A 19,272-nucleotide genomic window follows, 5' to 3' on the forward strand; every position below is an offset into this window, starting at 1 on the left:
ATTTTACGTAAAGAAATGTCAGAAAATAAAAAGAATATTTAATAAGTCATCTACAATATTTTGAGAAAGTTGTACAATCTTCTTTAAATTATATGCGTAGATGCTTCGCCTCAGCCTGTAATAACCCACTGCTAGGCCTTTTTCCCCGTGTAGAAGAAGGATCAGAGCTTAATCCACCACGCTACTCCAATGCGGGTTAGCGGATATATTCACTACAATGAGTAACAATCGCTATCAGGTGTACATATTCCTTACTAACGTAGACGAGTAACGATCTCTATCAGGTGTACATGATAACAACCGGGACCGACAGCTTAACGCACAAACACCCAGACCACGGCAAATACCAGTATGGCCAATACAAATGTCTGTCATGTGCTGGCATCGAACCCGCAACCGCCAGCGCAATAGGCACAATTCATGGCTGTGACCGTTGCGCCCACGCGGCGTCATTATTCTTGTTTTATCGCTATTTTAAGATAACCTGAGTGACCTGCGGAAAATTGTAGCCCATCAAATGGTATTTCACGGAGAAGTGGGGGAAGGGGCTAGGAGGGTCTGAGCCTTACTCATTACTGCCTGGTAATTTTTTGAATTGTCTGAGAACATTTACCACAGTAATGTATATTTTTTTGACACTATCAAAAAGTAGAGATTACAACTGACAAAAAACCCACTGGCTTTTTTTAAAAAGCTGATATATTTTTCACGTGACAATTTTCAATTGAAAATTAGGGTAATTTTTCGATATTGAAGTCATAATAAAGTGAACAAATAAATATTTTAAGTAAAAAAAAATTACACTATGTCTGAGTCAAAAAAACGTAAGTTTTCACCAAATTGCGAAAAAAAAATGTATAAGATAAAATTTAGATAGAATTTTTCACATGAATTTTGAGGTTATGTAAAATAAGTGTAAATACAAAAGTTGTAGATCTTTTTATAACCTACAACTTTGTTATTTAACTATTTTTCATAGGACTTGTAGTTTCGCCGGAAATCGAGATAAACCATTTTTTACCCTTAAACCCCTCCCTACCACTTCCCGATCACAGATCACCCGTAATTTATTTTCTCTCTTCTTCTGTTCTTTTACAATGGGTTTCATCCTACTAAATTTTTTTCACTTTTTACCATTTTCACAGACTAATAGCAATTAGCACTGGTCTGTCTATACATAACAATACCTAAAATGTACGAATAGTCGTACGTTTGGGTATAGGCCCAAGCTGGCAATCATACACAAAATTCTAGATCCATTTATCTTTTATTGCAAGAAAAAACTCACGAGATTCTCTAAGCATGCTTACCTTAATCTAACAACAATCCGATAAATCCATCAACGTGCAAGTTCAAAAACAAAATGTTTATATTATTCTATCAGAAATTTATCATAATATAATCTTTTATGATAATATAATCCACGGTCGCTTAGACCGAATATAAAATCATCATACTCGTACTTATCAAAAACTAGCTTCTGCGCGCGACTTCGTCCGCGTAGAACAGCAGGGCTATTCTGTAAATAACCATTTCGATATCGAGCTTCACCTGAGTGACAGCGCTCACTTCGAAAGCGAATCCACTTGACCTTGGTTTGGAATTCTGTAAACATTCCGTACGCACAAGCGATGTGAAGTGAGTGTCGAATCGAAGAGCGGCAATTTAGAGCTGTGTTTATTTTATCGATATTCTTTTCTTATGACTTTATTTTAGAATATGTGCATGAAGTCAAGTGTCGAATCAAGTCTCGAATTGTGATGTGTGAAGCGGTAAATCCCCTTACAGAATACCGAATTCATACTATTAAATGTCATCGTTCTCACGCAACAGGGTTCGACTCGTCGCCGCACTCACAAGTGTGGCGCTACGGGACTGTCGAGTTTTAATGAATACGAATTTGATATCTCACCGCGGATTCCGCTGTCGAGACACGAAAATGTTCTTACAGAATAGCACTACAGATGCGCGCGCAATACTTGATCATTATTTTGCTGCGATGTTATTTTAAAACTGCAATATCTACTGAGACATTCATTGAAATCGAATTAAATAAATTATGTGGTGTCATGTGACACCAGGTAGGAACGAAGTTCCTTCGGATAGTATAGAAGCAATACAATTAAGCACAATAAAGGCAAAAAAAAATGTTGAATTTTATATATATTTTCTAGTTTTGATTTTTTTTTTTTTTTTTTTGATTGGTTTTTATTTAAGTACAAAAATTTAGTATTTTAGAAAATAACAAATACTGTAAAACAAAATAAATCAAACAAAATAATAATAATAATTCAAACTATTAAGTGAAATAAAAAAACATGTGTCTTTATTTATTTTTGCCGACAGTATAAAATTATATAAATATTTAAAAAAAGTTTACTATTAATATTTTAGTTTTACAAACGTCATATTATACAGTCGTGTGACTGATATTACGTCACTTCCGTTATATATTTTTCTTACGGTTTTAGTATCACATTTTTTTCAGTTCAGTTGCCCAGCCAAATGTCAAGCCTGCCGTAAGGAACTTCGTTCCAATTATGTAAAAGACTATTTTGTAACAAACAAACAAACTCTTCAGCTTTATAATATTATTATAGATTTCGATCTAGCGGGTACATCGTTCCATAGCTTAATTGGCTAGAGCACCGACACGATCAATGCAGGCTCGATCCCCGCTGGAACGGTCGATTTTTGATATGATATTAAAAAATGTTTATAATATAATCTTATACACTTAGGAAGATATCAAAAGTTTAAGCGGACTTCAACCGCGATTGTTTGTGATACAATATTTCTGTTACGAGTATAAGTTTAATCCACATTGCGGAGGTGTAAGCCACGGCTTACTTCTTTATAAGTTCCACTCAGATTCTCCGCAGGTTCATCGTAAAGCTGTAGATCTATAGACGTTTCTCGTGGATACGACCTTAATAACTTTAATGCTCGCTCTCCGCTTTCAATACTCCGGTATGGTGTAGTTACTATTGCTGAATGTAATCTATATTATGATATTATAAGCTGAAAAGTTTATTTGTTTAACGCATTAATCTTAGGAGCTACTGGTTCAAATCGTTTTGTGTTTTATAGCCCATTTACGCCGCCCTATCTTTTCCTCGAATTACCGCGTGTGAAACCGCGGGACACAAGTAATATCAAATATTTGTAATAATTTTAGAGATGTTTTAATTATTAAGATTATATTATTACTTACTGTTTATACGGTAATTTGAGATGTATAATAAATAAATAAGTAATTATTCATCCAGTCGGTTTTATATACTTATATATAAATTATTTTAAATGCTTTCTCATGCTGTTACGCATTTCAAGCAACACCATAAAAATATTCAATCCACGACAAATGTCTTTGTGGCGTATTCAAAAAATTGTCATGTGTTGAATTCGTATATCGATATATAAAAAAAAGAAATTCAAATTAAGTGAAGTACATACAGATACAGAGAACACTCAGCAATAATAAATACTACACTAGAGGAATTTCTCACGACATTTTAAATTGGCACACTCCATTCTGTGCAACTATTCTGTGAACGTTTTTATAGTACGTTAATATAAACGATTTTAAAATGTTGAAAAATACACTAGTGCTATAGTTTTTGTTTTGTCCATATAATATTTAAATACCTAACATTTATCAAACTTAAATATAAACCTACAAATGCAAGTCAAATATACATGTTCACCAGAAAATAAGAATTATCTTTATTTTATCTCGACTGTAATATTAAATCATCTAGACAAACAGTTGGAATTATATCAAATCTTCTTCCATTACAATGAGAATTTGCAAATTCACTTTGAATTTGCATTCATAATGATTATTGTCTCTCTAAACTTTACTACTGTGCTGTGTGGCTACGGCACTAAAGAATTTAGCCACCCCCTCTCTTCCCGTGGGTGTCGTAAGAGGCGACTAAGGGATAACAAGGTTCCACAACCACCTTGGAACTCAAGAAGCCGACCGATGGCGGAATAACCATCCAACTGCTGGCTTTGAAATACTCAGGCCGAAGACGGGCAGCAGCGTCTTCGGTGCGACAAAGCCAGTTCTGCGGTCACCAACCCGCCTGCCCAGCGTGGTGACTATGGGCAAAACACATGAGTTCACGTTTTATTTTGGCGTAAACTTGTGGAGGCCTATGTCCAGCAGTGGACTGTATAGGCTGTAATGATGAAACTTTACTAAAGTAATATTAACGTTACTTCCTTAAATTAAAATAAATAATATTTTAATTAGATTTTTTTATTAATTTATTATAATTTAAATTATTGCATAAATTTATATTTAAGAACTTTTACATTTACGTTAAAATATATTAAAATGAACGTATCCAAAACAAAGAAACACGTGTAGCAAATTTTTTACTCTGTATGTTAACGATGTTTATAATATTGGCAACTTACTTTACGACACATAATAATTGCACTTGACTACTATTTTTAGGAATGACATCACGGGTGTATTTAATTTTAAACTGCAACAGGTCAATGGTAATATATCGCGAGTAGATCAGACTTAGTGCACACATACACGTTCTTGATATTTATACATCACGGACATCTAACAAATGGTGTTAACTATTGCGGTTTAATTTGTAATGTATTATTTAATTAATTATTAATTTAGTTGTTTTAATGTAGTGTTAAATCTGAGGATTATTTTAGTACACCCATTTCATGACATTTTTTTATTTAAGAATTGTATCGTTTGATCGAGGCTTTCAGAAATGTATAACTCAAATAATAATTTGTGATTATTTATATGAAATTATTTGTCGTCTTTATTCTTAAGAAAAAAAAGACGTATATATATACAAATAAATAAAATTAGAGTGTCTGCATGTAATATTAAAATAACCGCTTTTTAATAAATGCATATGGATATACACGGTACATATACCAAAATAACATTTCTGACAATTTTTCTGTCTGTTTGTCTGTCTGTTTGTTCCAGCTAATCTCTGAAACGGCTGGACCGATTTTAACTGGCAGATAGCTGATGTAATAAGGAGTAACTTGGGCTACTTTTATTATATAAATTTATTTATTTTATAACTGCGAAGGGCATAAGTTTTTTGTTAAATTCCACGCGGACAAAATCGCGGGCACAGCTAGTATATATTTATAAAGATGATTTGGCTCAGTAGGAGTATCGGCCTTTTCCTGTTACTCAAAGCTCAAGATAATCTTTTTATCTTTTGTAGTAATAATTCTTTTATCAGCGTATATTTTGTAATTATCGTTACAATGATTGTTGTAATGATGCGATAAAATATTTTTTTTTACTAAAATTGATTGTAATTTAAAAAAAAATTGTTTCAATACTTTCTCTTATCAAATTTCATAAAAGCCATCGTCATCGATCAATACGTTATATCAACAAAACTTGTATAGATTGAGGTTATCTGTGATAGTTTCTAAGCGGCCTGAAACTTCTGTAACATCATAGATACCACAAAATATTATGCCTAACCGAGTTCGGTGTCATATCAACATATTTTTTTTCAAATTTCTCGATTTTAAAGTTACGTAGAATAACCTTTACTTACTACTGCTTCATTTTTTCACCTATAATTTCGGCTATGGTATGTCTCCACGTCTCACTACTTATTATCCCAGTTTAAAATAAATAGTATAAAAATAAAATGGTAGTAGAAACAGAATAATTGTGTTTGCTGGCAAACGAAAAAAGCCGACTTAAATTACGTCGATATAAGCTGCGGTATTTGTTTACCATCATGTGAGGCGTACACTTGTTTGCCAAACAAGTTGTATAAAAAAAAGAACAATACAGACAAAAAGATTTAACTGCAACTTTTTACAAAAAAATATGAAAAGACTTTTTACCCGACCTATTACGGTACAAACAACACTCTTTTACGGTACGGTATATGTATATATATATGTTAAACATTTTTAATCTATAACCTTCGGAGCTCAAAATGTGGGCGTGTACACAACGTTTGAAATATTGACATTTGCCAAATGAGGGTTATCTAATATCAGCCCCCGCGGCAATATGAGTGCTTATCACGTAAATAATGAATGTGACGTATATTTAATAGCACGCATCTTATAACAGCTGAAATACATATATATATAACAAAGCTGTTAAACTTTGTTAAATTACTTTTATAGATATACTTTTTACTCGTATTGATATATTATTATAACTTGTTTATTTTGACAAAAAACTGATAAAAATTACAAATTTTCCTTTGGCGCAAACAAAATCTTACAATCAGAGGGTTTTAAATGCACGAATTGATAGAACACAAATATCGAAAAGTATCTTTTAAAGATAAGTCGTAAAAACCGTTAAATTAAAGATAATTTTTGGTTTTCTAGGTCTTATATACATGTATATTGTAATGTTTAAACATACATACATTGTATATTGCATTACAAGATAAAAGTAAATAAAAGCCTTTGCTTGATTCGTGTCCATGTTTTATAATGAACATATAAAGCAATTTTGCATTTTAACGGCCGAACCCAATATTCAATCTAAAGATAGAGATAGGTAGTTATCATCGACTGCTAATAACTAACTATCTATCCTTTGTAGTTGTCCCAATAATTCGCATAGGGGACTACTATCTCCAGTTAGCTGTAGATAGACCGGCTACCTGAGCTCTTCCTTACATTCCAGTATACACAGCGTCACAGACGGCCTCAGTTATGTTATACAGATGTTTTGTAGTATTTAAATTTGTCATACAAATTTTATTCATATTAAAGTAATCTTGTTTTATAAAAATATGGACAAATCAATTTTTACACAGACTTTTTAATTTATAATAAATGATATTATTTTAATATGGAATCCATGGTAAATCTAGTAACGGAACGTTTTAACACGACACGAAAAGACGCTACGACGCCATTACGCTTTATTGAATCGTCGTTTCGTTTGAATTTGTATAATTTTTTTACAAATCAAAATTCAAATTATACAAATCATTGCAAATTATAGGTACAATCATTCACCAAATTGTTTGTTTTATTCACAAGATGAGTAAAGTAAGTATTATTTCACTAGAAACTTATTATTTTTATTCAATTAATTGTTGCAAAAGTGCAATATCACTTGAACTGCTACTTGAACTTGAGTCTGCCATTATTTTTCACTCGAGATTAATTTTATTTTAAACAAAGAAAATACTTTTTCAATTAATAAATCTTAGTTATCCCCCGAAAACTATAGATCGGATATTGTTGTTACTAAAGATAACCAACGTTACTGACAGATAGAACTCTATTATTATTGGGACGCTTACACTGTCATTTTCATACGAATTGTTATCTCTAGTAAGCTATCCTCCCTCTCGTCGATAGACAGCTTTGAAGGATAAGATTGCCTATCGTCGACAAGTTTATTGGGTCAGTAAAATGAATGATAGATAGATATTTCTGTCTCTAGTAGGACATAACCAGAGATAGATTGAATATTGGGTTCGGCCGTAAATGTATTTGCATAATAGCACCTTCCTAAAAGCTCAGCAATAACTACCAACATCAATTACTCTGCCAAATACCGAATCGTAAAACGGTTGGCTTTCGATTAAAATATATTTCTAACATTCTATCGATATAAATATAACAATATATAAAAATGTTTCAGGCCGCGTCAAATATTAACTAGTTATTTTTATTTAAAAATGCGAGTCGACTTTTATTTTATTGTCTAACATTAATGAATAATCGGATCGCCATAAAAATGCGTTGTTTATCGCAGTGTATAACTAAAGAAAATCAGTCAATAGAATGTTATTCTGACACATTTGAAGTGATCGATGTGTGTGATTAACGAGAAAAAGCAATACATATATATATATATTGATATATATATATATACCTTTGAAAAGAAAAAGTGCTTTTTATTCCACAATAATCCGTCTTCGCGTCCGTTTCATTCACCGACAATGATTTAAAGCTAGGAACTAAATAATCTCTATAAATAAAAAAACTTTTAATTCAACGAGATTACCACGATTTTTCGTTCTTTTGGCGATGTTGCAGGCGCCATGGTCGCAGGTGAATATCGGGAAATTCAATTACAAAATATCAATCACGGTAAGTTCCGTAGAATCAAAAGTGTTCATAGTGACCGTGAAAATTAAAATAACAAAATTAATCACTGAAAAATAATGAACACGTGTAACCTCCGAGGGACTACACCAAATTTTATAATTATTTTTTTACTTCGTTATTATCGTTTAAAAAGCTGATGTTGGTTCAGTGTTGAAAGCTGGTGCCCGTTACTTATGTGATCCGATTTAAATTTAGTCGAGATTTGACGTGTACTTTTTGAATTATCCGTAATAATGCGTATTTAATTGGCTGTTTTACCGATTACCTACGTCGTATTACTTGTCTCTGTAATTGAAGTGACGTACGATCATAAAGTTGAATCAATCTATTAATATTTTTAACCGACTTCCAAAAAAGGAGGAGGTTCTCAATTCGACTGTATTTTTTTTTATGTATGTTACATCAGAACTTTTGACCGTGTGGACCGATTTCGACAATTTTTTTTTAATCGAAAGGTGGTGTGTGCCAATTGGTTCCATTTAAATTTATTTGAAATCGAACAACTACTTTTCGAGTTATATCTAATAATGCGTTTTTACTTGACGCTTTTTTTGTCGACCTACGTTGTATTATACCGCATAACTTTCTACTGGATGTACCGATTTTGATAATTCTTTTTTTGTCGGAAAGAAGATATCCCTAATTTAGTACCATGATAAGGAAACCAGGATCTGATGATGGAATCCCAGAGAAATCGCGGGAATTTCTTGAAAATCCGCAATAACTTTTTACTGGGTGTACCGATTTTAATAATTTTTAATTTAATCGAAAGCTGATGTTTGTCATGTGGTCACATTTAAATTTTATTGAGATATGATCACTACTTTTTGAGTAATCTTTAATAACACGTAGTTACTTGACTATTTTTTCGTCGATCTACGTTGTATTACTCGTCGATGTAATTGAAGTCGGTTTTTTTTCGTTTGCGAGCAAACACAATTATCATTATTGAAACTCGAAGAACACGCGTGTCTATTCATTTTGCCGTCCAAATATAGCGTACCCGGTCGTGTGCGTCGTCTTTGACGCGCGACCAAAAACCGACCGACGACGGCGGTTCACGGTGCGAGCTAGCTCGCGCGGTAGGCGTTCCCCATGAGTGTACGCGTAGCTGCAAGTATTATGGACATAACGTTCTGGACACGCGTAAACTGAATACGCATACCAGTGTTCGCACTATCCGTACGCACCATGACAACGTCATAACAAACATCTCCTCGGACACACGCACATAAAGGGACAGTGAGCATAACGGGACAATGAGTCATCCTTTTTCGTGCATGCAGCCGGCGTTCATCGATTTATTACACGTTGTCACGTCAAAACGTTTACTCCAAAAAATTTTGTGGTGTCATGGGACACCAGGTAGGAACGAAGTTCCTTCGAATAGTAAAGAAGCAACACAATTTGAAAAAAAAATGTTGAATTTTATATATATTTTCTAGTTCTTGATTTTTTTTAACTATGTTGATTGGTTTTTAAGTACATAAAAGAATTTAGGAAATTTAGTATTTTTGAAAATAACAAATACCTTAAAACAAAATAAATCAAACAAAATAATAATAATAATAATTCAAACTATTAAGTGAAATAAAAAACATGTGTTTATTTGTTTTTCTCGACAGTATAAAATTACATAAATAATTTTAAAAAAAGTTTACTAGTAATATTTTAGTTCTACAAACATCATATTATACAGTCGTGTGACTGATATTACGTCACTTCCGTTATATATTTTTCTTACGGTTTTAGTATCACATTTTTTTCAGTTCGGTCGCCCAGCTGCCGTAAGCCTGTCAAGCCTGCCGTAAGGAACATCGTTCCAAAAATAATCTAGGAATTGCTTTGTATGTCCAAAATCCTTGACGACATGAAATGACCCTGACAGCACCAAATGTAACATGGACATTGGTTGTTATATGAATCACAAACATGTGTTATCGTAGTATTAAACAAATTGGATGTGTCTGCTAATAAATATTCTACGTTTTAGTACGTAAAGCAGTACGTAAGCAAGCACACGAATTGAGCAGACGTACATAGAATTAATTGAATAATTTGTTATTTTCTATTGTTAGATACTATGTACTTACTACATTAACATTATCTTAAGATAAACCGCACGCCAAAATATTTTTATTTTCCTACAATATATTATAGTACATCCGCCAACCCGCATTGGAGCAGCGTGGTGGATTACGCTCTGATCCTTCATCTACATGGGGAAAGAGGTCTATGCCCAGTAGTGGGATATTACAATATGAAAATACATAATATTAATTTCCAAAAGTGCCGGATACAAATCCTATTCTGTTAGAACCTTTTCCATTTGATAGTATGTAGTCATTATTTTAGATATGAAAAGAATATTTGCGAAATTAATCCAAACTTTATTTTAAAATTCCAATATCGTACTTACCATAAATACAAAAAACAATGCAATGCACAAAGTTTAAATTATTAGTTAAATATAAATATCATTGTATTTTTAATAATAGAGGCAGTAAATGTATAGTTTGTATGTTGATGTGAACGTGTTTTTTTTTATTATCTTATCTCTCTATTCTGATAACAATAATTCTTTGATCTGACTATATAAAACTCTCTCTCATGATCATTGATTGACTGAAAGAGATCTCACCTTTGCTATTAACCATACAATTGATTTTATGCTTTTATGCACGTCACGTATGTATGAATAGGTGACATGGAAACGTGTTCATATTATAACGCTTACAACTTTTGAAATCGTTATATGACAGAAACGGCGGCATTTAGGAAAAAAAATATAGATACCCTTTTTATAGATAATGTTATGATCTACAATTTTTAATTGCGATAAAACCTACCGTTTTGAATACGTATTTTCAAAACGATTTTTTTTAACTTTGACCTCGAGTCAACTTTTTTCCATGTAATAATAATAATAATAAATACTCTTTATTGTACACCACAAAGAAACTTTACGAAAAAAAATAGTACATGTACTGGAACGATGGAGAATTTCGAAATGTTGTTTTTAATTATGTTTTGAACAATTTGACTCGCTGTCAGCTTGATTTAAATGTATCTTTATTTTTTGGACTAATTTGATACGTGAAGCAAAAATTTTGTACCCCTTTTTACGAAAACTGTACGGACGAAGGAGTATGAAATTTCGCACACTTGTAGTTTTGAGGATTGCAGTTGGTAATTTTTTTTAATTTTGCATAAAGGATACATCAAACCATTAAAAAAAACATTACCGACACTCCCATATAGTTGACACATAGACGCATATATACTCTTTTGTTTATTATTATAGGAGTCTTTGACAACAGAACCTTAATAATGTTCAAACTTATAATTTAAATTAATTATGGTCAAATTTTGACCATTGGGCGACCACTAGTATTCATAAATTGTTTTCTTGCAATAACATTCGTAACTCATAGAATACTCACTATTCTTAGTATCGCTAAGTTCGTCATCAAACTACCCTCATTTCTCTTTCCTCCGTAAAGTAAGTCATTTAATGAGGTCCATTTAGTGATAGCAAATATGAATAAGAAGAAGAAATATACTTTATTGTGCATACAAGTAAACATACATAGGTATCTTAAAAAGTTAAACTTACAAAATAATATGCACAAAGGCGGTCTTATCGTCAGGTAAGCGATTTCTTGTAGACAACCTTGAGGTAGATGAGATTTTAAAATAATACAGAGAATGATAAATGTGAATAAGAAATTTGGTATATTTCTAGCTATCCTGTTAATTTTATATTATCTTATCTTAAGTGTTGTCAAAGATTCTAATTTTCATATCAGCATTTGATACATATGAAATGTATCTATATTTTTTTGTGTTAAAGTGACGTTAAATTGTAAAACATGCAAATCCCAGACTAGGCGATTATCAGTGATCTATATAAAAGTACTTAATGGTAACATTCAAATCGAAAAAAGCTAAACATGGTAGTAAAAAGAATCCGAAATTAGCAAGAAAAGTGAATTTACAAAAAATGTTTTGATATAAAGTAAAGATTAATTAACCTGTGCAGTTTATTGCATAATCAACATGTATCTTAAGTATATTATAAACTAACAGTGCCCGCGTCTTCGTCCGCGTGAAATTTAACACAAAGTTAATTTTTTAGATCGCAGTTATAAAATTTATAATTTTCTAAAATAAATGTAGCCTATGTTACTCCTTATTACATCAGCTATCTGCCAGCGAAAGTCCCGTCAAAATCGGTCCAGCCGTTTCAGAGATTAGCAGGAACAAACAGACAGACAGACAGACAGACAAAAAAATATAAATATATAATATAGTTATTTTGGTAAATGTACCGTGTATACATCTATACGTATTTAATAAAAAGCGCTTATTTTATTATTACAAACAGATACTCCAATTATATTTATTTATATATAGGTAACATGCATTAATATTGTAACATTACTTATTTCTAATTTCAAAAGTAATAATTTCACTAACAAATTTGCCGTTTATATTTGAAGTAGAACTACTTCATACCATTTTTTTTGTTCTTATGAAATTGACCAACCTTTTGTATAAAACACGTGGTAGGTATAGACTCGTCGACATTGTGCTCATACTATGCTGTGAAGTGTCTATCATGTTACCCTACTTTATTACAAGTCTGTCGCGTTGAGAGCACATCAAAAGAATCAACAACTTTGAGTCGAGTGGGAAAATCATTTTGTCCAACATTTCCATTTGTCTTATATATTTTATACTTTGGGCGAATTATTAAGATTGAAGGATTTATCATTCGACTCTTACTGGACGATTAATCAAGATTTTTCTTTTGAATTATAAACGAAATTTGAAGGTATGTTTCTTGATTTCAAGGGCGTTGTGATAAAAGAAAAAATGTTATGAGGGATCTGAAACTGATTCACTCCAAAATAAGTATTTAACCGAATAATAAAACAGTTCCTTATTGTAATAATTCGGTTTTGAGAAAGTTTTTTCGGCTACAGTAGTTTCACTGGGATGAAACTAAAAAAGACCTATTTATTATATCTAAATATTTAATGAAACACAACCTAAAAAATATAACACACCCTTAATGAATATAACTTTGACCTTTTCCTCAATAAACATCGCTTGTTCCAGCCGATGGCATGACCTATTCGTTCGGTGTCTTCTATGCTGAATTCCTGACCTACTTCAACGAAGGTAAAGGCAAGACTGCGTGGATCGTATCCATCCTCGTCGGGGTTACGCTAAGTTCAGGTATTATATTATAATTAGACTGAAACTAACACTACTGTGTGGCTACGGCACTAAAGAATTTAGCCACCCCCTCTCTTCCCGTGGGTGTCGTAAGATGCGACCAAGGGATAACAAGGTTCCACAACCACCTTGGAACTTAAGAAGCTGACCGATGGCGAGATAACCATCCAACTGCTGGCTTTGAAATACACAGGCCAAAGACGGGCAGCAGCGTCTTCAGTGCAACAAAGCCAGTAACTGCGGTCACCAACCCGCTTGCCCAGCGTGGTGACTATGGGCAAAATACATGAGTTCACGTTATTTTTGGCGTAAACTTGTGGAGGCCTATGTTCAGCAGTGGACTATATAGGCTGTAATGATGAACACTATCTTAATTAAGTCTGGTTCTAAGATGTATTTGGAGATACCGGTGATCTCGCTATGTGGCACACCGTTGTTCTGGGTAAATAAATTTAAATACCTGGGCCACTGGGTCACCGACAATTTAGTGGATAACTGTGAACAGTAGATCGTATAACAAAACACATTGCACAAACTTTGCACACTTGTGATTTAGTTTTGTTTTGGTAAATTAGATAAATTACTTCAAATCGACATTCTTTGATTGCCTAATAAAGCTAGGACGTGGTCTAAAATAATTCAGTTTATCTGTTTTTCTCCTTAGAAATATGGTTGCAGTGAACACCACGATCGGATTACCCATGTTTATGAAAGTAGACAACACGCGTGATGTTACTCGCATTTATATTTACTGCTACGCTTCTGTATCATACCGTTATTTTTTAACCGACTTCCAAAAAAGGAGGAGGTTCTCAATTCGACTGTATTTTTTTTTAATGTATGTTACTTCAGAACTTTTGATTGGGTGGACCGATTTCGACAAATTTTCTTTTAATCGAAAAGTGGTATATGTCATTTGGTCTTATTTAAATTTATTTGAGATCTAACAACTACTTTTCGAGTTATATCTAATAATGTGTTTTTACTTGACGCTTTTTTCGTCGACCTACGTTGTATTATACCACATAACTTTTTACTGGATGTACCGATTTTGATAATTCTTTTTTTTTGGAAAGGAGATATCTCTAGTTTGGTACCATGAGAAGGATATTAGATTTGATGATGGGATCCTAGAGAAATCGAGGGAAACTCTCCAAAATCCTGCATAACTTTTTACTGGGTGTACCGATTTTGATAATTTTTAATTTAATCGAAAGCTGATGTTTATCATGTGGTCACATATAAATTTTATCGAGATCTGATAACTACTTTTTGAGTAATATTTGATAACGCGTAGTTACTTGACTATTTTTTTGTCGATCTATGTTGTATTACTCGTCGATGTAATTGAAGTCGTTTTTTTTTTCGTTTGCAAACAAACATAATTATTATGGCTTATTATTTAACTGATAAAGTCATTACATCCTAATATTGAAGCGTTTAAATAAATAAACAATTTATTTCATTTTGCAATGTTAACTACTATACAGTCATAATAATTTAGTTACATTACTTAGTTACAGTGAGATTGAAAGAGATAGTAGGTAGGTTGCTGTCTGTGCGACGCAACATATTAGCTCGGAGATTTGTAAGATGTACGAAGCCAGTCAAAATAACGCTTTTTAAAGCATTTTTTACCTTTTATTCCTTAATTGTAAATTAAATAATCATTTAATTTTATTTCTAAATAAAATATTAACATTTATATAATTTTAATTATAACTGAAAATAAACTTATGCTGTATTCATGAAATAAGACATTCATGAAGCCGACGTTGCGCCAAGCTACTCGGTTCAAGATAAGCTTTTAAATAATTATGTGGATGACAAATAATTCCCATAGGCCTCAACCCATCAGCAATTCAGAATTATCCGAATGAAGATTTTTTTCATTTTTCAAGTGGAAGACTTTTAAAATAATGGTAACTTTATTACATAATGTTTTGTATTACGGTTAGGTATTTTTTACTTTATAATTAGTAACAAATTGATATTTTTGAGTTTATAAATACTCTTAAAAATTTAAAACTATAATATAGAAAATTATAGATCATGGCTACATAAGTAAATATGTATTATTACATATGTATTGCAATAATGTACTTATATTTTTAACATTTTTCATCAAGTTAACATAATTGATTAGCTTCAAAAATAATTGTTCATAGGTCCAGTGTCGAGTTCATTTGTGAATCGTTGGGGATGTCGGTCGGTGACGGTGGCGGGCGCTCTACTCTCTGCCATCTGTGTAACAATATCAGCGTTTGCAAACAACGTTACAACCCTCATTTTCACAATTGGTCTTGGGTCCGGTATGGGCTTTGGTCTCATCTACCTCCCAGCTATTGTCAGCGTCACTGTGTGGTTTGAACGCTACAGAAGTCTTGCTACAGGTTTGTGACTTTGATTATTTACTATACACTTTAGTATATATCACTTGTAACTACGTACTTCGTGCATAATTATATAAATCGAAGCTAACTATGTGATGCAAATAAAGACCCTCAAACCGTAAACACTATGTTATAACTATGTGCAATAGTATAATGTACTGTCAATAAAAGTCATCGAGATGACTGTTTAAAACTTACGTATCGCAATAAAGAAGTATGAAATAGTTGGAAATAATATTTAATATGCCACACATTGTAAAAATTATCTATGTTGCTAAGCCTGATATAGTCATTCCAATATTATATCATAATTTCTTATGACATAATGATTGGTAAGAAACTTTTATTTTGTGTTATGATGGTTAATGGATTTTTTTTGTTTTATTAGGAATAGCGGTATGTGGATCTGGATTGGGAACTTTTTTGTTTGCTCCTATAACTTCAGCACTTATTGATTATTATGGATGGCGAGGTGCAATGGCGATTATTGGAGCTTTCATACTTAATTGTATTCCGTTAGGACTCATATTTAAACCAGTACCTGAACGTCCAAGAACGCCTGTTACTGAACCGATGTTACCAAAGACAAACAAATCGCCACTAAAAAGATCCCAAAGTACTGAACAAATTGCTCGTGCCAATGGAAAATTTGAAGATGATGTAACAAGACTGACCCTCTCCCAACCTGCTTTAAATAAACCACAAGAACAAAAACATCGTCTTCATTCACGTCATGGAAGCGGTATTATGGAGCGGCCCGATGTTTTGTACCAAGGAAGTATGGCTAGCTTAGCAAAATTCAGAGGGACATCACCAGACAGAGTACAAATTTCAATCAAAAAAGAAGAACGAAAACAGAAATGTGAATGGTTGCCATGTTCTGAGGAATCAAAGGCAGCATTAGCAAAAATGCTTGATATGTCTCTCCTCGTTGATCCTATATTTATTCTTTTCTCAGTGTCCAATTTTTTGACTAGTATAGGATTTTATATACCGTATGTCTATACAGTGCCTATGAGCGAAAAACTGGGTGTGACGAACCCTGCATATTTAATATCAATTATTGGAGCATCTAATTTAGTGGGAAGGATCATTCTAGGTTACATTAGTGATAAGCCTTGGGTAAATCGTTTGCTAGCCTATAATCTCTGCCTTACTATTGCCGGAATAAGTGAGTACAAAAATTAATTTTAATATTTACCTAAACGCTTAGACATATACATATTTATATCAGCAGTCCACTGCTGGACATAGGCCTCCACAAGTTCGCACCAAAAATGGCGTGAACTCATGTATTTTGCCCATAGTCACCACGTTGGGCAGGCGATTTGGCGATCGCAGGGCTGGCTTTGTCGCACCGTAGTTGCTGCTGCCCGTCTTCGGCCTGTGTACTTCAAATGAAAAACATAAATATATAGACATATATAAAACCTATCTTGTTTTTAGGTACTGCAATGGCAATGGCCTGTTGGGAATTTTGGGGACTCGCTCTTTATGCAACAACCTTTGGTTTCACAATTGGTGCTTATGTGGGGTTAACGTCTGTTGTATTAGTTGATCTCCTTGGTATAGAAAGATTGACTAATGCGTTTGGTCTTCTTTTACTTTTCCAAGGAATTGCATCACTTATTGGACCACCTTTTGCAGGTATGTTTGACAAAATGAATACACAAATCACAATCACGTCAAAAAAACTCATATGCTAATTTTTATTGTCATGTGACACAAGCGTGTATCATATAATTGTTTAAATTTTATGAGTATTTACAATTAGATATGAAATATCTTACAGCTATATTTGTCTTGTACAAATAGAGCAACAATTTAATTTGCATTCTGCTATCAAATTTTAGTTTTCTATTTGTTAATTTTGCGAAACTCACACTACATTTTAAATATATTATTAAATTGTTATTTTAGCATTCAATTTTAATTGTATAAAATTTTATTATTTATGCTAGCTTTATAATCATATTATTCATTATCATTTCAGGTTGGTTGTATGACTCGCTGCAGTCCTACGCGCCAGGGTTCTACGTAGCCGGAGGTACGATATCTCTCAGTGGTCTCATCCTTTTCTTCATCCCTATGTTAGAAAAGAGAGTTAACTATCGGAATACGATGTTAGAACAAATTTAGCAGGATGCATTCAGAGGGATGAGATGCAACTATCCAGTGATAGTTCTCAACAGTCCCTCTACGCCTTCTTCCACTAGATCCACGGAGGATACCTACAGTAACAAAGTATGTACAACTAGAGTCGTAGAAGAATACATTTCTTACAAGTGCGATGAAGATAACCAATGTGTACATAATGATAGAGTAGATGAATGTGATGTAATTAATATACATCGAGCTCATTCCAAAGACAGTGTAATAAGTGTGTGTGATAATTTTGATTAAAACTATGAAAGAAGAAATAATTAATAGTCTTTAGACTATAAAAAGTTAAGGCGTAAAGTTTTAAGAGAAACTCCAAAGAACTTCAACAAATTTATACACTTAAAGTGCTATATTTAAATAGTATAATAGTTATACATAAATTGTTTTTGTTTTAAAATTATTTCTGTTTTGTTTATAATGATTATTAATTATTAACACTATAATATAAGAAATACGTATTATTATAAGTAACTACTTCTAGAGTTACCACAAACTTATCATATCATGTGTTAGTCATCAGATATAAACATAAGTTATATATATACAGTCAGTCAGTCAGTTATATATATACTTTATATAATAAAAAAGTAATATGATACGTTCCTTTAAATAAATTGAGCAACAATGCACTTTACGAATATATAATGCAATAATTAGGTGACACTAATCTAAATACATACATAATAAAACTGTTTTACAAATGAATACGAGTATAAGTACTTTATTGCAAATAATAACGCATAAGGGCCTTAATGCGGACCAAATGTGGATAGAAATAGAATAATAATGAAATTCAAATAATTGATTTTGATTTGTGAAATTATGTCGCTAGTCGTTTAATATTTGAATTTAAATAATTCATTCATAAGTTCTTCAATTATACGTTTCATATCATTACGTTTTTTCACCATAATTTTTATGTGATATTATTATTTAAAAAAATTGGACCTTCACTTCGCATTGTGTATACAACATTAGACTGACTTATTATATGCAATCAATATTATATTTTTTACAGAGCATAGCGTTTCTTCGTACAAATTTTCAAGTGTAATAATAACGTTATTGAATGTTAACACGACTTTGATTATTATTATTATAATTATTACAGCAATTTAAAATGTCTTTTTTTTACTATAAATCCTTATAATTATCTATATATTATTATTATTACTATTATCTTTATGTTATTATGAATGTTTGTCGGTATGTCCTTTATATCCTTGTTATATAAATGCATTTAATCATGTCATGATCTTCAGCAAAGTGTTGTGCATCAGCCCACAACAGAGTGAGTTGGTACGACCAAAAATAAATAAATAAAAAGGGTAGCAACACACGAAGAGTACAGCTA

The 19,272-nt window shown here is 32.3% G+C and overlaps 2 protein-coding genes across 2 annotated transcripts in view; both read left to right on the forward strand.

Annotated features, from left to right (window-relative positions):
- Positions 1-19,039, forward strand: part of LOC123669566 (monocarboxylate transporter 13) — a 53,100-nt gene extending 34,061 nt beyond the window's left edge. The window contains exons 3-7 of the mRNA XM_045603166.1: positions 13,243-13,362; positions 15,531-15,755; positions 16,144-16,926; positions 17,202-17,402; positions 17,749-19,039. Of these exons, the coding sequence (XP_045459122.1) occupies positions 13,243-13,362; positions 15,531-15,755; positions 16,144-16,926; positions 17,202-17,402; positions 17,749-17,894 (1,475 nt within the window). The 3' untranslated portion in view covers positions 17,895-19,039. The remainder of the gene's footprint in view (positions 1-13,242; positions 13,363-15,530; positions 15,756-16,143; positions 16,927-17,201; positions 17,403-17,748) is intronic.
- A 228-nt stretch (positions 19,040-19,267) lies between these two features.
- The window catches only part of LOC123669568 (probable alpha-aspartyl dipeptidase), a 31,387-nt gene continuing 31,382 nt past the window's right edge, over positions 19,268-19,272 (forward strand). The window contains exon 1 of the mRNA XM_045603169.1: positions 19,268-19,272. The gene's annotated coding sequence lies outside the window, so the exon portion shown is untranslated.

The sequence above is a fragment of the Melitaea cinxia genome, chromosome 3 (assembly GCF_905220565.1).
Source record: "Melitaea cinxia chromosome 3, ilMelCinx1.1, whole genome shotgun sequence".
Lineage (NCBI taxonomy): Eukaryota > Metazoa > Arthropoda > Insecta > Lepidoptera > Nymphalidae > Melitaea > Melitaea cinxia.